The sequence below is a fragment of the Schistocerca nitens genome, chromosome 7, assembly GCF_023898315.1.
Source record: "Schistocerca nitens isolate TAMUIC-IGC-003100 chromosome 7, iqSchNite1.1, whole genome shotgun sequence".
NCBI classification, from domain to species: domain Eukaryota; kingdom Metazoa; phylum Arthropoda; class Insecta; order Orthoptera; family Acrididae; genus Schistocerca; species Schistocerca nitens.
Genome location: NC_064620.1, coordinates 272386773 through 272409514, shown reverse-complemented (window position 1 = coordinate 272409514; position 22742 = coordinate 272386773). Strand labels below are relative to the sequence as shown.

The window sequence follows — 22742 nt, the reverse complement described above, 5'->3', positions numbered from 1 at the left end:
ATACTCTGACTGCACACAAGCATGAGACGGTGAAGTCACTAATATTGCAACAATTATCACACACGCCGGAGCAACAACTGCACCTCACCATAAACGAGATAATGGTGGGCAATGACACACCATTGATGTTATGGCACAACTGTGCCACCAGACACTGATCAGTGCCAGGACAACCCATCTACGACCACAATGACAGCGATGGATACGGTGCATAACAAACAAGGACGGTAGCAATGGCAGACACCAGACAACTCCCCCCCCCCCCCCCCCCACAACTGGACCCCAGCTACATTCCAGGCCACAACCGCTGCATAGCCCCAACAATCACGGTGCACATGCCCAGCTGCTGCAGGAAATAAACAAACAAGGGAGATGGCCGACAAGGGTCATGACAACACAGCCCAGCCAAAACCAAACGACAAGCAGCTACCGCTGGTTTCACACGAGATTTGGCACTGATGCACGCCGCTGCCAACAGCCATGTGACTACCCAAACTACACTGAAAGACTGGCCTAGGCCCAACAGCCCACCTCCCTACAACAAGCTGCCTTTCTACTGGAGATAGCAGCGCACGCACGCACGCTCTCTCTCTCTCTCACACACACACACACACACACCCTCTGCATTGACTGTTTGTTTATGACCGCTACACCAGTACTTGCTGGTCGATACGGGTGCAAAATTCAGCACGCAAACCCACATATCATCACATGAGATTACAAGCCCTCAACCATACAACTCCGAGCGGCAAATGATTCAGTAATAACGGTAATGGGGACAACCTCCGATATGCTCTGGCTAGATGACCACACACCACGTCCATGGACTTTCTTTGTGGCCTAAACGGTGGAACTGGTGCTCAGAGCGGACTTCCTCCATCATTACTGCCTCATCCTGGATCTCAGCAAAGCTCTGTTATTACAAGACGATGGACTACACTCTATAGGGGGAATTTGCAGTGACAGTCTGCCGACCACTGCTAGACATCGAGACCACAGCAGATCTGTGCGTTACAATGTGCAACACTGTGCGACGAACTCCATGAAATAACGGATGCCTACGAAAACATCTACAAAGAGAACAACAATTACAAAGCATGTACAGAGAACGAGCAGCTATGCAGCCGCCACCACGAACTGGACAGCCAACTGCAACAAATACGGCAACAACTGCAAATCGCCCGGTGGACCCAAGAGCCACAGGATAACTGTACAACCACTAGCACAGATACACAGGTTAGTACAGTGCCTATTATACTCGGTGATGCAGCTCTTACATGCGGGTTGAACAGCAACAATGTTTCTGCTCTCACAAGCGGGTTACCCACCGACAAGACTACCATCCCTGCAGACAAATTGGACAACATGATTTTGCCCCCTGGACCACTCCTACCAAACAAACCAGTTAGCATAGTTACGGATGGCACCATCCACAGAGTTAATATGACTCCGGGACCGCCTATACGCTGCCTCCCACACTGCCTACTTTCTCATAGACTAAAGGCAGCCATTGAAGAATTTCTCCAGGGTGGTATAATCAGACCTTCAGACAGTTCATGGGCATTACCTATCGCTATGCGGCCTCCGCAACGACTACCGGTACCTCAATGCCAGAATGATTATGGATAGCTACCTGGTCCAGAATATCCAAGATTTCGAACACAATTTGGCAGGGGCAATCATCTTTAGCGTACTGGACTGTAAAAGAGCATACACCAAAATACCTATGGCCCAGGAGGACATTCACAAAAAAGCCAATATCACTCCATTCGGTTTATATGAATTCTTATTCATGCTGTTCAAGTTGAAAAATGCTGCACAGACGTGGCAAAGATTCATTGATGGGTTGTTTTTCAATGTGCCACACTGTTACTCTTATTTAGACGATTTAATTACATTCTCAAAATCCAAAGGAACATGAACGACACCTGCATGGAGTAAATGACAAGCTGTCACAACATGGGGTGGAAATTAATACTGACAAATGCCAACTACAACAGCCTTGCATCACGTTCGTCAGCCACCTAGTCGACGCAACAGACATACGGCCCACACATGACAAAATTGAGCAGATTACTAACTGGTCCCCTCCCACAAATTACCAAGAACTACGTAAATTTCTCAGCGTTGTCAATTCCTAACAATGACACCTACCCCAGGCAGCTGAAACTCTACTTCCCATCACAGAAGCTCTACAGGTGGAAAAATACATCGGGGAAGAGGAAGCTAACATGGACAGCCGAGACACAAAATGCATTTGACAACATTAAAGCTCAACTAACCCACACCGTCACACTCGCACTACCTTCACTGGATGCTCGTCTTGTCATTACATCAGACGTGAGCAACTGAGCGATAGGCAGGAAAGCCAGGGATGACACAATCTCTCCGTTTTTTCTCAAAGAAACTGACAGACTCTCAAAGGAACGGTCAGCCTTTGACCGCAAACTACTGGCCATGTACGAAGTGGTGCCCTACGTCCACGATGATACTGAAGGAAGACCGCTTACTATCTATACAGGCCATCGACCATTAGCTGACACAGGAAAGAATCCGTCTGTCAATGCCACACCAACACCACATCTCACAGTTCACAACAGACATTTACCACATGTGTGGAGCAGACAATATGGTTGAGGATTACCTGTCCCACCTAGCAGCCGTGACCACTCTAGTATTTTGATAACCTCACATACAGACCTGGAGCGATTCTTGTCAGGCGGTAACATGGGATTACAACCACGACTGTGCCCTGTGCCAGAACCAACAAACTAGCTCGGTGTGATGTGTCAATGGGGAGGCAACAACCTCTTGTCCCTGCCAACTATCGCCAAACAATATTCGCCTTGCTCCATAACTTAGCTCACTGCTGAGTGCGTCCACAACGAAACTAGTTTCAGAGCGTTATGACTTGCTGAATGTGATGAGGGATTGTGCCACTAAGACACGAGCGTGCATTCCTCGCCAGAGGGTGAAGAGAGGATGACACAACCAGCCGCTGTTAGGGAGCTTCCCTGTCCCGTATGGCCGTTTTTGCCATGCACATATATATTTAGTGGGGCCAGTAACTGAATCTAACAGATTTTGTTATATCCTATCGGTCATCGACCAAACGATTCGGTGGGTGGAGGCTGCACTGCTTAGGGACATATTAGAAGGGACAGTAGCGAGATCGTTCATCCACCTATGGATAGCGAGGTTTGGCTGCCCTGAGTCACTAACACCCGATCAGGGCAGACAATTCGAATCAATCCTGTTTATGGAACTGTTCCGCCTCTGCGGCTGCCACCAATTCCATACCACAGCCTACCATCCGCAGCCAAACGGCCTAGTGAAATGGTGGCACCACATGTTGAAAACAGCACTGGTATGCCACGATAACGAATGGTCAGAGGTGCTAGCCTGGGTATCAGAATCGTTCACAATGAGAACCTCAATGTTTCGCTAGCGGAGACCCTCTACAGCAAAGCAGGCCTTGTACGATGGGTCAGAGATTGAATACACAGCATCACAGTCCCACCGCTGTCGCACCACACAAAACCCACTGTATTTGTGCAAACCTAGACCTCATGTAATACTACGCACAGACACCATCTAGCCAGTGCTACACCCAGCATTCAGTGGACTGTATAAAGTACTAAGATGGGGACCCAACACATTCAAAATCATGCTAGCCAGCAAACCCACTACTGTATCTGTCAATAGACTGAAGCCAGCAAGGACTTTGGCGGAGACACCGGGCAACAGTACTGCCCCTTTGGCCTCACAACATGACACAACCCCGTTTTCTGTCACAGTCAATGTAAACACTATCTTCCAGAAGATATCACAGTGCCTCTACATGGCACAACGATCGTGGTGTCTGCCATGTACGAAAACCGACAGTTCAGCAACAACATTGTGTCACGATTATTGTACCACTCCACACCGATAGCACAATCAGTCGATATAGCTGCACTGTTATCTACACTATCCAGCGATGGCATCCTACATGTGTCAGCCCCAGAACACAACACGGAAAACCGGACACAGGATCAGCCTACACCCCCACCAAATCACGTACAACCACTGACGGATGACCTAATGATGGCACCTCCAGTACCACCTATTCAGCCAGTACCGATGTCACAAAGAGGCAGACCGCAGTGCTGACCATGACATGTAGACGAGTACAAGCTCAACAGTGCCTCCAGAGACGACCTGCACCACACTGCAACACAACTTCAGCATTCCATGCCTTTGGGGAGGAGGGGGCTATGGACTACTGTCCCCAAGAATATCACTGCAAAAAAAACAGTATCTCTGGACCTTGGGCAGTGGTTTCTGAGACACCAGTTGTTTAAGTTGTATCTGTCTGTATAATGTGTATAAATAAATATTGTGTATGTGAATCGGTAATGTTGACAGTCATTACACATCATGAACATCGTACTCGTTACCCAAATCCTACAAACTAAACCAGGCATTTGCTGAACTACGTATTTCATAAAAAAACTTCTCTAATAGAAATTGTGGTGGAGACAACCGAATGCCTTTGACAGCTCACAGAAGATCCAATTAGTGCTGCTTACCAATCAAAGAATTTATTATATCCCCTACAAACATAGAACTAGTTGACTCAGCAGACTGGCCTTTTTGAAATCCAAACTATGATAGATTACATATCCCATTACTACGCAAGTGGGTAACAACTCTGGAGTACATTACCTTCTCAAAAATTTTAGAAAATGATATAAGGAATAACACTGGACAGTAGTTATTGACAACATTTTACAGAAAGTCTTAACAATGACACACTACAATCTTTCTGGGAAAACACGAGTTAATGATGAATTATATAAGTGACTAAGAACATTACTTATCACAGGGCCACCACTTTTTAATATCTTATTGGAGATATTATCCACCCCATATCAACTTTTACTTTTAGAGTCGTGATGATCTTCCTTATTTCAGATAGAGATAAATTTTAATTCACTAAGTGTCCTCTTTATTGCTTCTTCAGTGACTGTTTTGCTTTCTATTCTAAATTACTTGCATCAATTTTCTCACCCATTTTTAAAAAGTAATAATTAAAAATACCTGTTACACTTGCAATTTATTTTACAATGCTCACAGTCTCTTTAGCTGAAATAATGTCTCTTCTGTTGCTTCTTTTCCTGTCTCTCTTTTAACAGTATTCCATACTGGCTTTATTTTATTGTCTGATCTGCCAGTTTCTGAAAGATGCGCATACTCCTGCTTTTTACAACTATTCTTAATATATTTCAGTATAGTTTATATTAAGAAAATATTTCTGGGTCATTACTTGTTCTAGTTATTTTGTAAGAGTCCTTTTTTTCATTGTGAACAGACTCTGGTGCTTGTAGTGATCCAAGCTTTAATGACTTGCTGTTTTTACATAAAATTATCTTTTTAGGAAAACTACTCTCAGAAATGGATACAAACTCATCAAGAAATAGGTTGAATTTAAATTTAGAATTAGAATCATTGTAAACTTCACACCAGTCAACATTTTTAAGCTTTCTTTAAAATCTTCAGTAGTTTTGGCATTAATCAGCCTCACTGTTTTCCGAACAGTACATGGAGCTAAGTTCTATAATGTGACCAACTGTGCACCATTATTTGACAATACAGTTACCAATGGAGAGCCATGTTTTTCTTTAACTTCTGCTTGTTGAATGAATATATTATTCATATGGGGTACTACTGTCTTAAACAACTCTGGTACGGAAATTGATGGCTGAGACCAAATTATAAGTGGTTCTAAGTTCCAGATAACTTTTCCTGTCAAATTCATTCAGGAAGTTTACATAATTTTAATATTATCTTCCTTTTATCTGACAGAGAGCACAATAATTCATCAGAAATGCTCGTTAAAATTTCCCAGTTGATCATGAGACCCGTATAATGGAACAATCACAAAGATTATATTTCCCAGTAGTAACTCACAAGGACATGCTACTATATCCTCTTTACAGAATTTACTTATCTCTACATTTTTGTATTTATAGTCCCTTTTTTTATAAATCTGACAACTCCTCCTTTGTCCATATTGGATCTACTGAACATGCAGCTAATTTATAACCACGTGCATTAAGGTTTTCTATTCCTGTGGTTAAACTGTGTTCACACAGAAAAAGGACATCAGTTTCTTTCCAATTTATATAATCTTCCAAACACATTAATAACCCATTTACTTAATTTTTCACCCCTGATATTCTGATGAAGCAAATCGATTTAACTTTTTCGTCTCTTATTATAAGTTGAACAGGGAGTCTCTGTCAAATTAATTTCCTTTAATGCTGTCAGCCTGAATTCTGATTTGATCTAATGCCAGTGTCTCACCTGGCCACATTAACCACAGGGTTCTACCTTTGTGTTTCTTGCTAATAGATCTACTAACTTGTCCATACCCCTCCTATTTAGGTGTAGGCCATGAGAAGGATATCCCCATCTTCCTATAGCAACTACTGGGCCAGCAACAATAGGAGATTTTGCATCCATGTGAAGCAGCCCTCTTAGCTCCATGTTTAACTATCAACACCCATCTGATCTTACTGTTACCTGACAAACTAGCACTTGGTTTCACAAAAGTTGTGACACGGTTCTCTGCACCTAATTTCTCCTGTAGTTGCTGGCCTGCAACCCTCCAACGGCTGCCATCTAGCAGCAGAACTGTTCATTCTTTTTTCACCTCACTTACCTATTAAGTTTATTAGCATCATCTGCTGCTCCCTACATTCCTCCACAATCTATAGGAAGCTCTTACTTCTCTAATTCTGGTAGCAAGCGAAATCTATTACTTAACTGAATTTCAAATTGCTAACAAAATTTTCCCCTGTTCACCCTTTGCTTGCTGCCTTTTTTCTAGCACACCTCCTGTATTGCCCCCTTCAGCTGTTATAATTCAACTCTTGTGTTTTCTAACTCTACCTGAAGGGCACAAATATTCCTCTCGTCTTTCTCAATTTTCTAGTCTTTCTGGCGCCAACCAATTTTCTTCCGGACTGCAACTACCCCAACTAAACCATAACAAACAATTTTTGCAAAAACACTCCTTGTTTAACAAACCTGCAGCAGCAACCACACTAATCTCACATGGCTGGTTGAGTTTGATGATAGATACAATAAAACAAATGAAAAGCACATTTATGTCACTCTTTTCATATGATTCTCAAAAGTAAATTACAATTATAGGCACAATAAGGAAATACTGTTTTACACAATTTTACCTTACTTCCTATGGCACTAACACACACACTAATGCAACTAACACACATTTTTATAACAACAAGAAATGTTTAAAGACAGCTTCCAATCTCTTGTGCAAGTAATTATTTGAGAGAGAAGAATTCCAAATGATCTCACAGGTAGTGTTGCTAACCCTTTCCACAATATCCTGAACTCCTGTTATTGCTCTTACGTCTCCACTTCTTCTCCAACATGTGTTAGTGGGATCTTCAAGTGATCTTTCCATAGCTGTATGAGCTGTTCAAAGTTTTCTTCTGAAAAACTCATTTAAATCCCAAGTTCTACATCTGCATGTTAGTACAGCAGGAACAGACTGACTGGAAACAGCCTTGTTTTAGTTCATCGTCATATTAAATTTAAAAATAGTTGTGTTTTTCTGTAGGTCCTCCAGCCTAGCTTGATTCAGCAGAAAATTTCAGGTTTAAGTTTTATCTGTCCCATTAAACGTATCCATTAACATTTTTTAGACAGTTGTTCAATATCACTTGACATGCAGTTATCCACTCAAGACAACTCTTGTCTCCTCAGGCTCAAGAGGCCAGTCAAACATGAAGAGGAGGATTCACTGTTTGAATGGTTCCAATACATGCTCTCACAGAAAATTCCATCTTCTTGTCCCAAGCTCTAAAAAAAGGCTCATGAAATCACCCAAAAAATCGAATTTCTGAGTTCTGAGTGTGTTTTTAGAAGAGGTATAAAATCAGCGCTGTCAGTGTCTTTGGGGAGGCACACTGAGTAAACACAGAAGATGCTAGTTAATGGGAACTGGAATTTCAGTCCGAGCTCTACTAGTGACTGAAAAATACAAAGATCACATTGTTTTAAAAATTTCAACCTATTCAATTCACCGTACCACTATGAGAATAAAAAATAATGACTGGATGACCAAATCTGTCTTCTTGGCTCTTTAAGGTTCAGCAACAAATGGCTGCGAGGAAGAGATATATTTTGATAAGTTTGGACCACTGCTCTGCACGTCATTTGACACCCTGAACTTCTGAATGTAGAAGTTGTCTTCTTGCCAGCTAACACCAGGCCCATCTGCAGCCAGTGTATCATGAAATAATCACTTCTATGAAGCACGATTACAGATGTCAACTTTTTAAGGCTGCCATCAGTGCAATCAAAGCACAAGAAATGGTTCCACAATGGAATGTACTGCCAGTGATCCACAACATGTCTGCTGCTTGGCATGAAGTTACGAAAGACACCATAACTAATTGTTTTAAGATGGTGTGGACAGCAACTAATATTGCCACTGAAACTGAAGAGGAAATCCATGATACTTATAATGCAGATACAACTGGATTCCAGTGATGCCGTGATACAGGCTTACACCTGGATGAAGCCCTCTTGTACTGTCAATATGGAAGAGTGGATGCAGGCACACTACATCATCTGTGCTGCTGAAGAACCAGTCATCAGTCTGCTGATGATGTAGAATAGGCATGGTAATGCTTTACTGTCATCTGAAGAGGAACATGAAGATATGACACCGCTGTCTTGAATTGAAGTTACTGGCAAACTGCATTGGAGTTGCAGCTGCAGTTGCTGTTCTCAAGAGATTTCTTGCCACTTCTGATGTCTCAATGGCATTTCAGGCTGCTCTGGATGTGGTATGATCAGAGATATTACGACACAGTCTGACAAACAGCATTTAATTTTTTTTTTTTTTCCTTTCCCCTCCAGAACTGATGTATGGAAGTAAATTGCGCAATGGATAAAAATTGTTGTGAACTAAATCATGTGTTTCAATTAAAACTTAGTGCGTTAAAGAACAGTGCATTAAAGAGTTGGAAAATGAACATTAATAATGTCTGTAAGAAACTGAGCTCTGTCATATTCTTAACGATGCAGCTATCATAGTATTCAGACAAGAACCTTCTGTGTACAGTGTATCATGGACTTTTCGAACCATACTTACAGTATGGAGTGACTGAGTGGGGAAACTCAAACAAACAAGAGACAAAACGAGTGTTCACATTAAAAAAAAAAAAAAAAAAGGGCAATTAGGACCATTTTAAGAAAGACCTCGGAAATGCGCAGAAACTGTTTCAATAAGTTAGTTATCTTAACGTTTTCATTGTTGCGTATAAACAAAACAATAATGTAAATCACATAAGGTAGTGAGGACTGGATTACAAATGCTAGTGTACACACCCACAATACAAGAAGGAAGAATGAAGTATGGGGCATACCGCACCGACTGGCAATGCTAGAAAAAGGACTCCAGTACTCTGGTATCAGACTACTAAGAAGTCTGCCTAAAAACCTGCAAGATAGTGTACTTGACATGATTTTCCAAAGAAACTTAAAGACTATCTCATTGAAAAAGAGTTTTACATTGTTGCAGAATACTTATGCCATTAAATGTGTATATATTGTTATTCATTATCAATTATGTAAAACTGTAAGCAAAAGGGGTAGAAAAATAAGTGATAATGAATGTTACCACTTTGACATGTCCTATATTACACGTACTTTTACTGTACACAATGTTATCTTACAGGATCAAATAAAATTCAATTAAAAAGTTTCTTTACCTTATCAGTTGTATAACACAACATATTAATTCAATGGGTACAATATTGTTCCACAATGCGTATGGAACTGTATTGTTGGAGGGGGGGGGGGTGACAAATATTTGACAATGTACACGTACCTTCTCATTTACACATATGACAGAAAAACAGTTGTATATACATAGTGTAATTTTTATTTTTCCTCAGACGTCGTGAAAACAGAGTACTCTTCATTTGTTGGTAACCTTAACAAGTAAAAAAGTGAACTGAACAGTCATCTATTTTTACAAAAACAACTCTTTAATTCAGACTTTATTACACTGAACTGACTATTTTTCAATCCCTTGAAATTCGCTCAAATGTCAACCTGCTGCATTTGTTTTTGATGTAATTGCAAGAAAAGTAATACACGTCAGAGCAACAATATTTTAGAATCCAAGTTATAGAAGAAAACATTTACAATAACATTTGTACAACAGATACAAATCTAATTTATAATAACACATACAAGTCTAATAATCTGCCTGTCACAATAATCTACAGTCATAACTATATTTGAACACCATATCCTATATGGTATCGATAAGCCTAAAACGCCCTTCTTGAGGAACTGGTAACACATTAAAAAACTTTTTGTATATGATCTGACCCTGTCTCCCAACATAATTTCTCTGAATCCATGAATGCTCCCAATTTGGTTGTGTTTTTTCACATGTGATAACTACTTTGCCAGGTTCCAAGGCATAAAGGGTACCATTTCTTCCAAAGCCAACCTGAAACACATATGGAAGCAGAAACATAATATCAAATTTCACTGCGGGGAAGAAATAAGAGTATGGCTTCAAGACAATTTGTCACAAATTCCACATGTAGGTATATGTACTCACATGAAGACCAGGGTGAAATCGTGTTGTCAATTGAGTTGCCAGAATAGTACCTTTCTGAACAAAACATCCATCCTGGACCCTCCAGCCCCTGTGTTTAGGACGAGGATGGCCCTTTTTGTTCTTCGTGCTGCTTCCGGTTTTCTTTGAAGCGAATCTTGCAAAGCCTGAGACAATGGCATACTTTAGGGACAGTGATTTAAACAATGTTTGTTGCAATATTGTTCTAAGATGACTTCAGCAGACTTACTTGGGACAACTGCTACAAGTTGTAGCCCAAAACCCGAACACAATGTGTTGTTATGGTCACCAACCCTAAGACCGGTTTGCTTTCGTGAATGTCAGTTGCTAGCTATCCCCTCCGTCTTCTGCATATCATGAACAAGCTTCTTTATTTATTCATACCTATGCATGTACCTGCAATTCTTCCTTCCATCGTCCCTTGAACTACAGTTATCAGCAATGACTTGTGTCGTTTGTGCCCAACCTTCCTCTGTCAGTCATTCATATGGTGCCATTAGGCATTTCTTCTAACTGACCCAATGCACGACATATTTCTTCCTTACTTCATCAATGCATCACTTCTTTAACAGTCTCCCATGACACTACATTTCAAATGCTTTCAGTTGTCTCATTTCTGTCTTCTTCTTTGTACGAAGGGACTTCCAAAGGTAAGTTACACATTATTATGGCAGACAAAGAAGCCTTTATTGTGTGCTGTGCTACACTATGGAGTGGCACAGATATATGACAGTATTCTTCAACATAGTCAACAAAGCTCTGTAAACAACTGTTTGAACATTCTTCCAATCATTCAATTCACTGATGGTAGAAATTTGCTCCTTAGTCACGAAGCCATTAGAAAACCACTGTGTGAAGTTCATCATCACAAAAATCCCTAAGCCCCCACTCCAGAGGATCTTCCTCAACTGCCTGGGCATTGTCGTCTTTCGTCAATGTCGAGGTCCTTTCTTCCCAATCAGCATCACCATGTCAGTGCAGCCATGGTTCAATTGTTGGCACCTTTTCACTGTGGTTGGAAGCGACACTGCATTTGGCATTTCGCAGTGAATCTGAGTGCAATTTAGACACTTTGTCCATAGGAATCATACTGTACCACAAACTACAACCATGGAGTATGTTTCCAGTTGCAGCGGCATTTCACAAGCACACTGTCATGCACCTGTTACCAGTAACCACAGCAGAACACAATGGTCACACAATGGTCTTAGCTCTATGGTCTGGAGTCCACGTTAAACTGCAGGTTCTTCTTATAACTGGCTGCACACCTCATTTAAAAGATCGGATGTATCGAAGTGCACTCAACTTTCTCTACAAACACGCCCAGTAAAGCACTGCGCCGTTCACGCACAGACGACAGCTTTTCCCTTACCTTAATCACAAAACTGCTTTGTCGCCTACTCTATTCATTTACAGAGGTTTCGTCCAAAGTCAGGTTGCTTATCAGCATTCGGATCCTTCCAAGTAATTCTGATGAACTTCCAGTACGAAAAATGAAAGTGTGTGGGAGCACAAATAAGGTTCTGTGGAATTCTACGGGTACAGTTGTCAGTCGGCAAAGCGACATGTACGGGAAACAACAAAAACCAAAAAGTTTACAACCTTCGAGCAGCATTACGTACTCATAAGAAAAAAAAACTAATTTAAATATGTTTAATTTACGACCTTATTATGTCTACGATTAACAAAACACGTCTTCATCCCTCTCCCATCCTCAAATTCAGATCATTAAATAAACTAAGAATTCTGCTATACTTATCCCTGAGTAACAGACATACCAAAATTCAACAGACTTCCGTTCCTCTTCACCAGTGTATCGACAACTGCATCCCACTTCAAACCAAACGCCATCGTTTACCACGCTCTACATTAAACAAAATCAAAGATACTCAAATCCTTATACGCAAGACAAGGATAACTCTTTAAGCAGTCGATAGTAGCCGCACAGTAAAGCCAGATTCACACACGCTTCTAATGTGGCACCACAGTTTGTGGTTTCGTGTAGTGGCATCGTGAGCTACCGTTCACGCAAGACGCTATAAATTCTACGTAGTTGCACAGCTTTCAGTATGGCGTCAATTAAAATCATGTGTGCGGGTATGAATGTTATAGTGCAGATAATGACCTTAGAGGTGTGACAGGAGTCAAATACAGGGAAGATGAAACCCAAATGTTGGATCCGAAAATAAATTTTAACAGGGATAAATCAGGGGAAACAAACACATTTATAAAAGAAATGACACTCGGGAGATGAAAATGCTGTCTGCAACTAGCATATAACCCAGCTAGCACTCAAGCTTATTTCAAGGTGGATATTGAGTTTAGGTTCAGTTGAAAATTCAAGATTGAAAAATCAACCTGTTACACAGCTTATTTCAAGGTGGATATCGAGTTTAGGTTCAGTTGAAAATTCAAGATTGAAAAATCAACCTGTTACACAGTTTACATCAAGCTGTAAAAATTTAACTTGAATTAAAATAATTTTCCCAAGCTTGAAATCAACTGTAATTTCTCTGGAAGGCTGTACAGCAGATGCGCGCGCAGCATAGCTTCCATAGACGTCCACGGGAAGCGCCACAAGCGTTTATAAGCCTTGCACTTGCACTGACTCTGCTAGGTTTACGGCCATTTTATTTTTGTGACGTGCACTAATGATTGTTGACTGTTGTGAAGTTTGTTTTATACTGGAAAATAGTTCGGAAAGTGTGTGGCGTCCCCTGCCTTACTGCTACACCGGGTCTGAAGAAGATATATAGTGTATTACAGGTATGCTGGCGCATTTTTCTCATATTACAAATGTTAAATATTATTACGTAACATAAAGAAATATCATATTCTTTTAAGTAGAAAAATTGAACCTGGATGAAAGTGAAATGGATTACCAGCTAAGAAAACATATTACAAATTGTTCAGCAAAAAGAGGTCATTTTAAACTAGCTCTCTAGTACGTGGCACTAATAAATTAAAACTTAATGTTATTTTACCTTTTTAAAATCTCGCCTTTTTATATATATCGCCCTATTACATTTGTTTACTTGTAAATACTTGCGTGTGTCACACCATGAATGAATAATCATGAAGTGTGAAAAGTTTCTTTGCTAATACAAATAGTAATGACATGGTGAGCGGGAAAAGTGCATCAAGAACCAGTCACTACATAGGTGTCAGTATTTTTTATTTACGTAGCTTTGACTGGTCTTCAATTGCTCTTAATTTTGTTGTTCCCTAGGTGAAATAATACTGCAAGGCCTACTGGTACTTCTTACTTTTATTGTTATTTGTAATGTGGCTGAAATCTAATAAGAGGCAATATTAAAATATGACAAGGAGAACATTTTTTGATCTTTTACATTTCAGTTCCACTGAACTGGTAATTTCTTAAATTCATTTCGATTTCATCTTTTATTTCATTTTGATTCAGTTTTATTCACCAAAATATAATTGTGGCTAGAATAAACCGTCTACATTGTTCTAAACGGTAGTTTCCTTATAAGCTTACAGTATGAGGTGTATATGATTTCAAATAATTGTTTCTTTATAATTCAGATTAAATGGCCCTGAAACTGTTAGAAATAGTGATGCGTGGCTTCTTCATGAAGTCATCTTAAAATTACCTAAATGTCATCTTTACTTTCAAAATTTCAAACAAAAAGTTATTTCAAATTACTTTAAAAACCCTTTGGAATGAAGTCACCAGAAGCAGCTGCTTACTCAGTGACGTTTATACTAGTTAACGATTCTTACTACATCAGTGAGTTTGAAGTTATTTTGCTAATCTGGGGCATAAATTATATTTAGGTTGATCAGTATCAACCTTTTACATTTTTTATGTTTAGGTATGGCTAACATTTTCTTTTACCTGTTACAGGATCATTATACCAGCAGAAGTCAGCGATATTTGATCCTGCTCTGGTCTGTGTACTGGGGCCGGAGGGGCTTCAGAATAATTAAATTTTAAAATAAAACAATTTTAAACACTTTGAAAATAAAAATTTTTAAACATACATGTCTTGATAATTTTTTTCACACCATTACCATTCTGATATTTATTTAATTAATTAGGTTCAATAAATTCAGATTAATAATTATATAGCTTAAAACAAGCTGTAAATACCAGGCTGTATTCCACGTGTGTAGATACAGCTGGAGCCAAACTTGATAAGTCAAGCTTGAAATATAGCTTGAACTCTGCCTACTTTGATGTTTGTTTCAAGCTTGAATCCAACTAACAGGCTTGAATATTCCAGCTTTGATCAAGCTTATATACTTGAACTTTACATCTGGAAACAAGTCTGAAACTGGCTTACTGTGCTATCTGGGAAATATGATAGGCAGACACGCCATTCTTCCAAGATTTTAGAATCTTATTGTATTAGTCGAAATAAGCATTTTGAAAAACTAATTTTCAGTTTAACAACTGCCACATCACACTCTGGAACTATTTCCTGCATATAATCCACATGTTTTACAATGCTGGGCCTCACAAATTACGAATTTGTGTGACTTGTTTAATATTAAATTTCTTTATTCATTCAAAAATCCTGTGGGATACGTCATTGTTTTTGCAAATATTGCACACACACACACAACAGACACGCACACACACACACACACACTCACACACACTGCTGCAGAAAACCAAAGATAGGTTGCTGTTCCTGTAGTTCTTGAAAACGCAAAGGTGTACCTCACGACACTTGTTTTTACTTTTTTCAGGAATGAAAAAACACTAAAATCGAATGGCATACAGCGACAATTACACCACGATAATTCCGACAAAATGCTCGTGTTTCGAAATACTGCCATCAGGGAGCAGGGGGGGAGGAAAGTAGCCCTACAAAGTGCAACCACAGTCTAACAGCTGCGATACTCACTGCTGTAAAAGTTCTTACTGTTTGACAGATGGAGACACTAGCGCTCAAAGCGGTGAGAAAGGAGAACGTCAGATGCGTCTTAAGCATAATGTTTGTTTTGCATCCCTTCCCTACCTGATTTACGAAATGTTGGAATTATTCTTTCGCCTCCAAGGGTGTGCGTAATATCAGAAGATATAGATGTTTCTAAAAACGATTCTAAAATAAGTGCAAGTAGGGATAAAAATCATGAACCCAGTGGCAAGATACAACACATTCGTCAAGTACCACTTGTGACGTTGGATAGAACTGAAGCTTACCACATCAATATCAAAGGAATATGAACACACAGATTCACACATAAGAACCACACACATGTACCTCTATGTACAAAAGGGATCTCATTTCATTTCGTTTTATTATCTTCCTGTAAATCATTTACATGATGTAGGAATTGTCACAACAAAGTTATCATACAAGTTCAAGTACTACAAACATAATAATGGAAAATCAATTTCGAGGCATTTTTAAAAGCACAAATTTAGATATATGAACTAAAATTTTTGGCAATAAATTAACACACAATCAAAGTACTCATCTATGTCATAGAAAGTTTTGCTTAAAAGGTAATTTTCAAGCTCAGTCTTAAATTTTACTTCATCTATTACTTCCTTCATGTACTCTGGCAGAGCATTGTAAATTTTATTCCAAAATAACATACATGCTTTTGGGTTTGTGTTGTCCTTACCCTTTCTACATACAAATTCTTACAACGTCTTGTATTATAATTGTGGCAGTCCTCATTTGTACGTAGATTTTTCATATGTGCTCTTCTACACAGAATGCTTTTAAATATATACTGTGACGGTATTGTGAGTATCTGCAGTTGTTTGAAAAGGGGCCTACAATGAGTTGTTGGAGAATTATGTGTTACGATTCATATAGCTCTTTTCTGAAATTTGAAGCTTGATTTAGCTTTACCCCAGGACACTATGCCGTAAGACACGATGGACTGAAATTAAGCAAAATACACTAGTCTAGAACAGTCTGTGCTGAGTACTCTAGATAATATCCTCAATGCAAAACATGCCGAATTGAGCCTGTGGGATAAATACTTGAGATGGTCTTTCCAGGTTAAGTGTTGATCAATGTACATTCCCAAAAACTCTGTGGATTACACACTCTCTATCTCCTTATCAATTATTTTTTCCTGGAGGTCCATATCTTGGGTTGCTTTGCCATACTGTACATATTTTTTTACCTAGATTAAGTGTTAACACATTAGCATTAAACCATTGTTGTATATATTTCAGGACTATGTCAGTTGTGGTGTTTAATGATTTTTTTATCATCACTTATGATTATACTCCTGTCATCTGCGAACAACATCATTTTGGTAGAAATATTTGGATTTTTTGTGTCATTTATAGAAATCAAGAATAATAAGAGACCAAGAACACTGCCCTGTGAGACTCCTATTTCCAATTTCTTTGCATCTGAAACCCACTTGATTTTCTGATTTTTATGTTCTGCGATGATTTCTACCACCTAAGTTCTGTCTTGAAGTTAAGATCAAACCACTGCCGTACAACTCCCCTTACACCTATTGCCTCCATCTTGTTTAACTGAATTTGATGATTTACTGTATTGGAAGCCTTTGATAGATCTACATTAATTCCAAGATTTTTAGTGTCGATATTCCTGACAATCTCTTCAGTGTATGCATGAATAGCTGTTTCTGTACTGTGCCCAGAGTGAAAAACATGTTGATTGCAATTCAAAATTTTGTAAGCATCTAAGTAATTGTCTAAACTCTTTATCATCCACGTTTCACTTCCATACATGGCTACACTCCATACAAATACTTTCAGAAACGACTTCCTGACACTTAAATCTATACTCGATGTTAATAAATTTCTCTTCTTCAGAAACGCTTTCCTTGCCATTGCCAGTCTACATTTTATATCCTCTCTACTTCGACCATCATCAGTTATTTTTCTCCCCAAATAACAAAACTCCTTTACTACTTGAAGTGTCTCATTTCCTAGTCTAATTCCCACAGTATCACTCGACTTAATTCGACTACATTCCATTATCCTCGTTTTGCTTCTATTGATGTTCATCTTAAATGCTCCTTTCAAGTCACTGTCCATTCCATTCATCTGCTCTTCCAAGTCCTTTGCTGTCTCTGACAGTATTACAATGTCATTGGCGCACCTCAATGTTTTTATTTCTTCTCCATGGATTTTAATTCCTACTCCGAATTTTTCTTTTGTTTCCTTTACTGCTTGCTCAATATACAGATTGAATAACATCGGGGATACTTTGCAACCCTGTCTCATTCCCTTCCCAACCATGCCCCTCGGCTCTTATAACTGCCATCTGGTTTCTGCACAAATTGTAAATAGCCTTTCCCTCCCTTTATTTTACCCCTACCACGTTCAGAATTTGAAAGAGAGTATTCCAGTCAACATTATCAAAAGCTTTCTCTAAGTCTACAGATGCTAGAAATGTGGTTTGCCTTTCCTTAATCTATTTTCTAGGATAAGTCGTAGGGTCAGTATTGCCTCACGTGTTCCAACATTTCTATGGAACCCAAACTGATCTTCCCCAAGGTCGTCTTCTACCAGTTTTTCCATTCGCCTGTAAGGAATTTGTGTTAGTATTTTGCAGCCATGGCTTATTAAACTGATAGTTCAGTAATTTTCACATCCGTCAACACCTGCTTTCTTTGGGATTGGAATTATTATATACTTCTTGAAGTCTGAGGGTATTTCACCTGTCTCATACATCTTGCTTTCTAGATGGTAGAGTTTTGTTAGGCCTGGCTCTCCCAAGGCCATCAGTAGTTCTAGTGGAATGTTGTCTGCTTCCGGGGCCTTGTTTCGACTTAGGTCTCTCAGTGCTCTGTCAAACACTTCACACAGTATCATATCTCCTAATTCATCTTCATCTACATTCTATTCCAATTCTATAATGTCCTCAAGAACATCGCCCTTGTATAGACCCTCTATATACTCCTTCCACCTTTCTGCTTTCCCTTCCTTGCTTAGAACTGGGTTTCCATCTGAGCTCTTGATATTCATACAAGTGGTTCTCTTTTCTCCAAAGGTCTCTTTAATTTTCCTGTAGGCAGTATCTATCTTACCCCTAGTGATATGCGCCTCTACATCCTTACATTTGTCCTCTAGTCATCCCTGCTTAGCCATTTTGCACTTCCTGTCGATCTCATTTTTGAGACGTTTGTATTACTTTTTGCCTGCTTCATTTACTGCATTTTTATATGTTCTCCTTTCATCAATTAAATTCAATATTTCTTCTGTTACCCAAGGATTTCTACTAGCCCTTGTCTTTTTACCTACTTGATCCTTTGCTACCTTCACTATTTCATCTCTCAAAGCTACCAATTCTTCTTCTACTGTATTTCTTTCCCCCATTTACGTCAGTCGTTCCCTAATGCTCTCCCTGAAGCTCTCTGCAACTCCTGGTTCTTTCAGTTTATCCAGGTCCCACCTCCTCAAATTCCTACCTTTTTGCAGTTTCTTCAGTTTTAATCTACAGTTCGTAACCAATAGATTGTGGCCAGAGTCCACATCTGCCCCTGGAAATATCTTACAATTTAAAACCTCTGTCTCACCATTATATAATCTATCTGAGACCTTCCAGTATCTCCACACTTCTTCCATGCACACAACCTTCTATTATGATTCTTGAACCAAGTGTTAGCTATGATTAAGTTATGCTATGTGCAAAATTCTACCAGGTGGCTTCCTCTTTCATTCCTTACTCCCATTCCATATTCACCTACTATGTTTCCTTCACTTCCTTTTCCTACTATCGAGTTCCAGTCACCCGTGACAATTAAATTTTCGTCTCCCTTCACTACCTCAATAATTTCTTTTATCTCATCATACATTTCATCAATTTCTTCATCATCTGCAGAGCTAGTTGGCATATAAACTTGTACTACTGTAGTAGGCACGGGCTTCGTGTCTATCTTGGCCACAATAATGCGTTCACTATGCTGTTGGTTGTAGCTTACCCACACTCCTATTTTCCTATTCATTATTAAAGCTACTCCTGCATTACTTTGACCTATCCATTTCCATTTTTAAATTTTCTAACCTATCTGCCTGATTAAGGGATCTGACATTCCACGCTCTGATACACAGAATGCCAGTTTTCTTTCTCCTGATAACTATGTCCTCCTGAGTATTCCCTGCCCCAAGATCCGAATGGGGGACTATTTTACCTCTGGAATATTTTACCCACCTCTGGAATATTTTACCCAAGAGCACGCCATCATCATTTAACCATACAGTAAAGCTGCATGCCCTCAGGAAAAATTACGTCTGTAGCAAACAGTTTATTTTTGTCTTTTCATCTTACAGCACGGTTCTCCTTCAATGGCATACTGATCTGGCTTAAATACAAAAAGGGCATCTTTTTTTTAAATATCAGGATCCTATAGTCTTTAAAATCTGTTTGTCCTTTTACACCTCATCCTTCTGATACATTTTCTTTTGCTGTCTGAATTTAAAATGACAGGCACCTTCCTTGTCCCATAATAGTTTGCCATGATGTCTAACCATCTGCACATTCTGACACACTTCACGCTTTTGCAAGAATAACTGCACATAATCTAACCACTTCATCATCAAAGGCAGTCTGTGTTGACGATTCAGGTGAATCTCGCACAGATATATGGAGAGTTGAAATGGTTCCTTCTGTGCCATAAGAGCGTTTCACAGCCTTGGACGGAATGTCGGACCTTTGCGGCAGTTTGTTCTTCATCGTCAGTTGAGGCGGCTCTTTTGGTATGTCAAACAGTGTGGGTACTGCATTCCACACCATTTTATTATCTTCTGCATTTATGAACTTGTTTTGTTTGAAGCGAAGGTAAAAAGGACCTTTTTTCATAAGATATTCTCGTTTGCTGTTCACTAGTTTTTTCTGCTCCTAAAACGAAACATTAATCATTAATACATATGTAGTTTGCTAGCGAATCCTGACGATACAGTTTACTAACATGATGGTATATACCTCCCAGAGACCTTAGGAAACCTAAGAAAATAAAGTTGTGGTATATTCTTATTGTTGTTGTTGCTGCAGTTTATTGCTTTACGGACGCTCCCGTTTGTAAAAACCATTGTACAAACCAAAATAAACAACTACTATTCGCTTTCACTTTCACGATCGCGCCGAACTCAACAGTTTTACTTACTGGCACCTTGGCGTGCTACTGGCGCAGTGGGCAACGACATCGAGGCGAAGTGTCGCGACTGTTATGTTAGACTGTGGTACAACCAAGCTGAACTTGTTGTGTGACAGAAGTTGAGTCTGTTAAGTTGCGGCACTAAAAACAGGGAGTTCACGCATGTAAGTACAATCCAAGTGCAATATTCCACTAGCTGTGGGGACACTTCCGTTGTGTGTGTGTGTGAAAGGAGCCTTACATAACAGTCGCGACACTCCGCCTCGTTTTTGTTACCCCACAGCGATTACAGCGCCATAAGCGGTCAGCAAGCGACACTTCTGAATACGATATTGGATGAGTTCAAATATTTATCTGTAACATAATTCTTATAATAGGAAGTATATGTAGTGCCATAAAAATCGACAATAAGTAAAAAATGACACAACATTTGTGATCCTTTAGTGTGCTAAGGATCCTGGGAGATACGAAACCGTGCATTACAGGACAATTTATTTATAGTTCTCTTGCAATGAGCGGATATTTACTGACTGATCACGTTTTCCTTTGAAGACAAAAAATTACTTGTTAACACCAAGAGATCTGGCATTTTATGTGTCATATGTCCATCCAACAAAGCGGAGTTTTGTTCACTACACTTTCAGCCAAATAAGAGAATGCGGAACATAGAAAACCTATGTGAAAGGTAATACTTATATTATTTAACGTATTAAATAAGCCACTTAAGGGAATACCATACAAATGTGATAGTAAATCGTGAAAAGCAATAAAACTGTTTCTAGAAACAGGAGAAACCAAGTCCACAATTGTTGCTAAATCTGAGCCACAAACGGCAAGAATCTTCAACACATTCGCCTTTAAAGCAAAAATAATTGCATTTACAAAAATATAAATATATTAGAAAGTCGAGTGAAGTGTAAGAAAGAGCGAATCATTGGATTATTCAATTCAAGTATCAAGGAAAGAGCTTGTGATAATAACAACAGACAACAGAAATATATGCTTCTCAACCATGTAAAGGATTTATATGCTCTTGCTTCAAGGGAATAAGCTGCAAATATAGACATATTCGAAAGTATTTCTCTATGAATGAATTGTAGCTTATGTCATTGAATCAGTGTGATTTGGCTGTTTTTAAATGTATTTCCCGATAATTCATGTCTGTTGGTACTTTACTAACGCATGAAACGCAAAAATATAACAACTATTGGGTTAATTAAGTAAAAAATAATAATAAACAAACATTATCCTCAAGAGGCACGTGACCGTGTACTTTCTCACCGCTTAGAGCGCTAGTTTTGTTCCAACTGTCAAATGGTAACAACTTTCACACCAGAGAGTGTCGTGACTGTATTTATTAGACTGTGGGAGTGTCTCACCCAAGGAGTTTAGAATCTAACTTCCTTGATCTTGCCCCAGTAAAACACCTGGCTGCACTGATCTTTCGGACTGGGAATTACCATCATGTTATCATACCCACCTGGCTTCAGAGAACACCTGGCTGTGCATGTTCTATCATTCTGAAAGTAGATACTAAGACGTATGTTACACTTGCCCACTCTCAAATCGCTTACTTATTCTCATTTTGCTTGCTTTCTTTGTTCTTTTTAGTTTTTTCATGTTTGTTGCTGGAATTGTTCTTTATACAGTTTATGCTATTAAATTGATGAATACAGTAAGCAAGTTCAAAATGATGTAAGTTATTCGGAGGTGAAGAGGCTTGAACAGAATACAGTATTGCGGAGAGTGGCATCAAATCAGTCTTCCGACTGAAGATAATTACAAAAACATGTAGATTGCATTGTTTTTATTGTGTGCTACAGTCCTAAGACTGAACTGTTATGGGGATGATTGTCTCTGTTTAAATATTCTGCTATTTCTAGCCCATTACAATGTTAAAAAGAACTGGAAGTCTCCATAATGAAAACACATGATAAAGGTAGAAACCTAAACACTCAAACAGAGGCTTGAAGAAGTTTCTAGGCAAACATGC

General features: G+C 39.2%; 3 protein-coding genes across 5 annotated transcripts in view; all 3 read right to left on the bottom strand.

Annotated features, from left to right (window-relative positions):
* LOC126195434 (uncharacterized) overlaps positions 1-22742 on the bottom strand; it is a 98197-nt gene that overhangs the window by 31194 nt on the left and 44261 nt on the right. The gene's annotated exons all lie outside the window — the stretch shown is intronic.
* Positions 1-22742, bottom strand: part of LOC126195435 (uncharacterized) — an 88707-nt gene that overhangs the window by 26786 nt on the left and 39179 nt on the right. The gene's annotated exons all lie outside the window — the stretch shown is intronic.
* LOC126195436 (39S ribosomal protein L27, mitochondrial) lies at positions 10056-12652 on the bottom strand. Its single transcript, XM_049934056.1, has 3 exons — positions 12460-12652; positions 10664-10827; positions 10056-10549 (listed from the first exon to the last, which is right to left on the bottom strand). Exons 1-3 carry the CDS (start codon positions 12530-12532, stop codon positions 10346-10348), a joined length of 441 nt encoding a protein of 146 aa, XP_049790013.1. The 5' UTR covers positions 12533-12652; the 3' UTR covers positions 10056-10345.

What these genes read in the sequence shown, in the direction of transcription:
- LOC126195436 (XM_049934056.1), bottom strand. Translation starts at nt 12,532, where the DNA reads ATGGCGTTTGGTTTGAAGTGGGATGCAGTTGTCGATACACTGGTGAAG. An exon ending in CGGAAGTCTGTTGAATTTTG is followed by an intron (nt 10,828 to 12,459) that starts GTATGTCTGTTA and finishes CCATTGTCTCAG; the next exon opens with GCTTTGCAAGATTCGCTTCA. An exon ending in GATTTCACCCTGGTCTTCAT is followed by an intron (nt 10,550 to 10,663) that starts GTGAGTACATAT and finishes TATGTGTTTCAG; the next exon opens with GTTGGCTTTGGAAGAAATGG.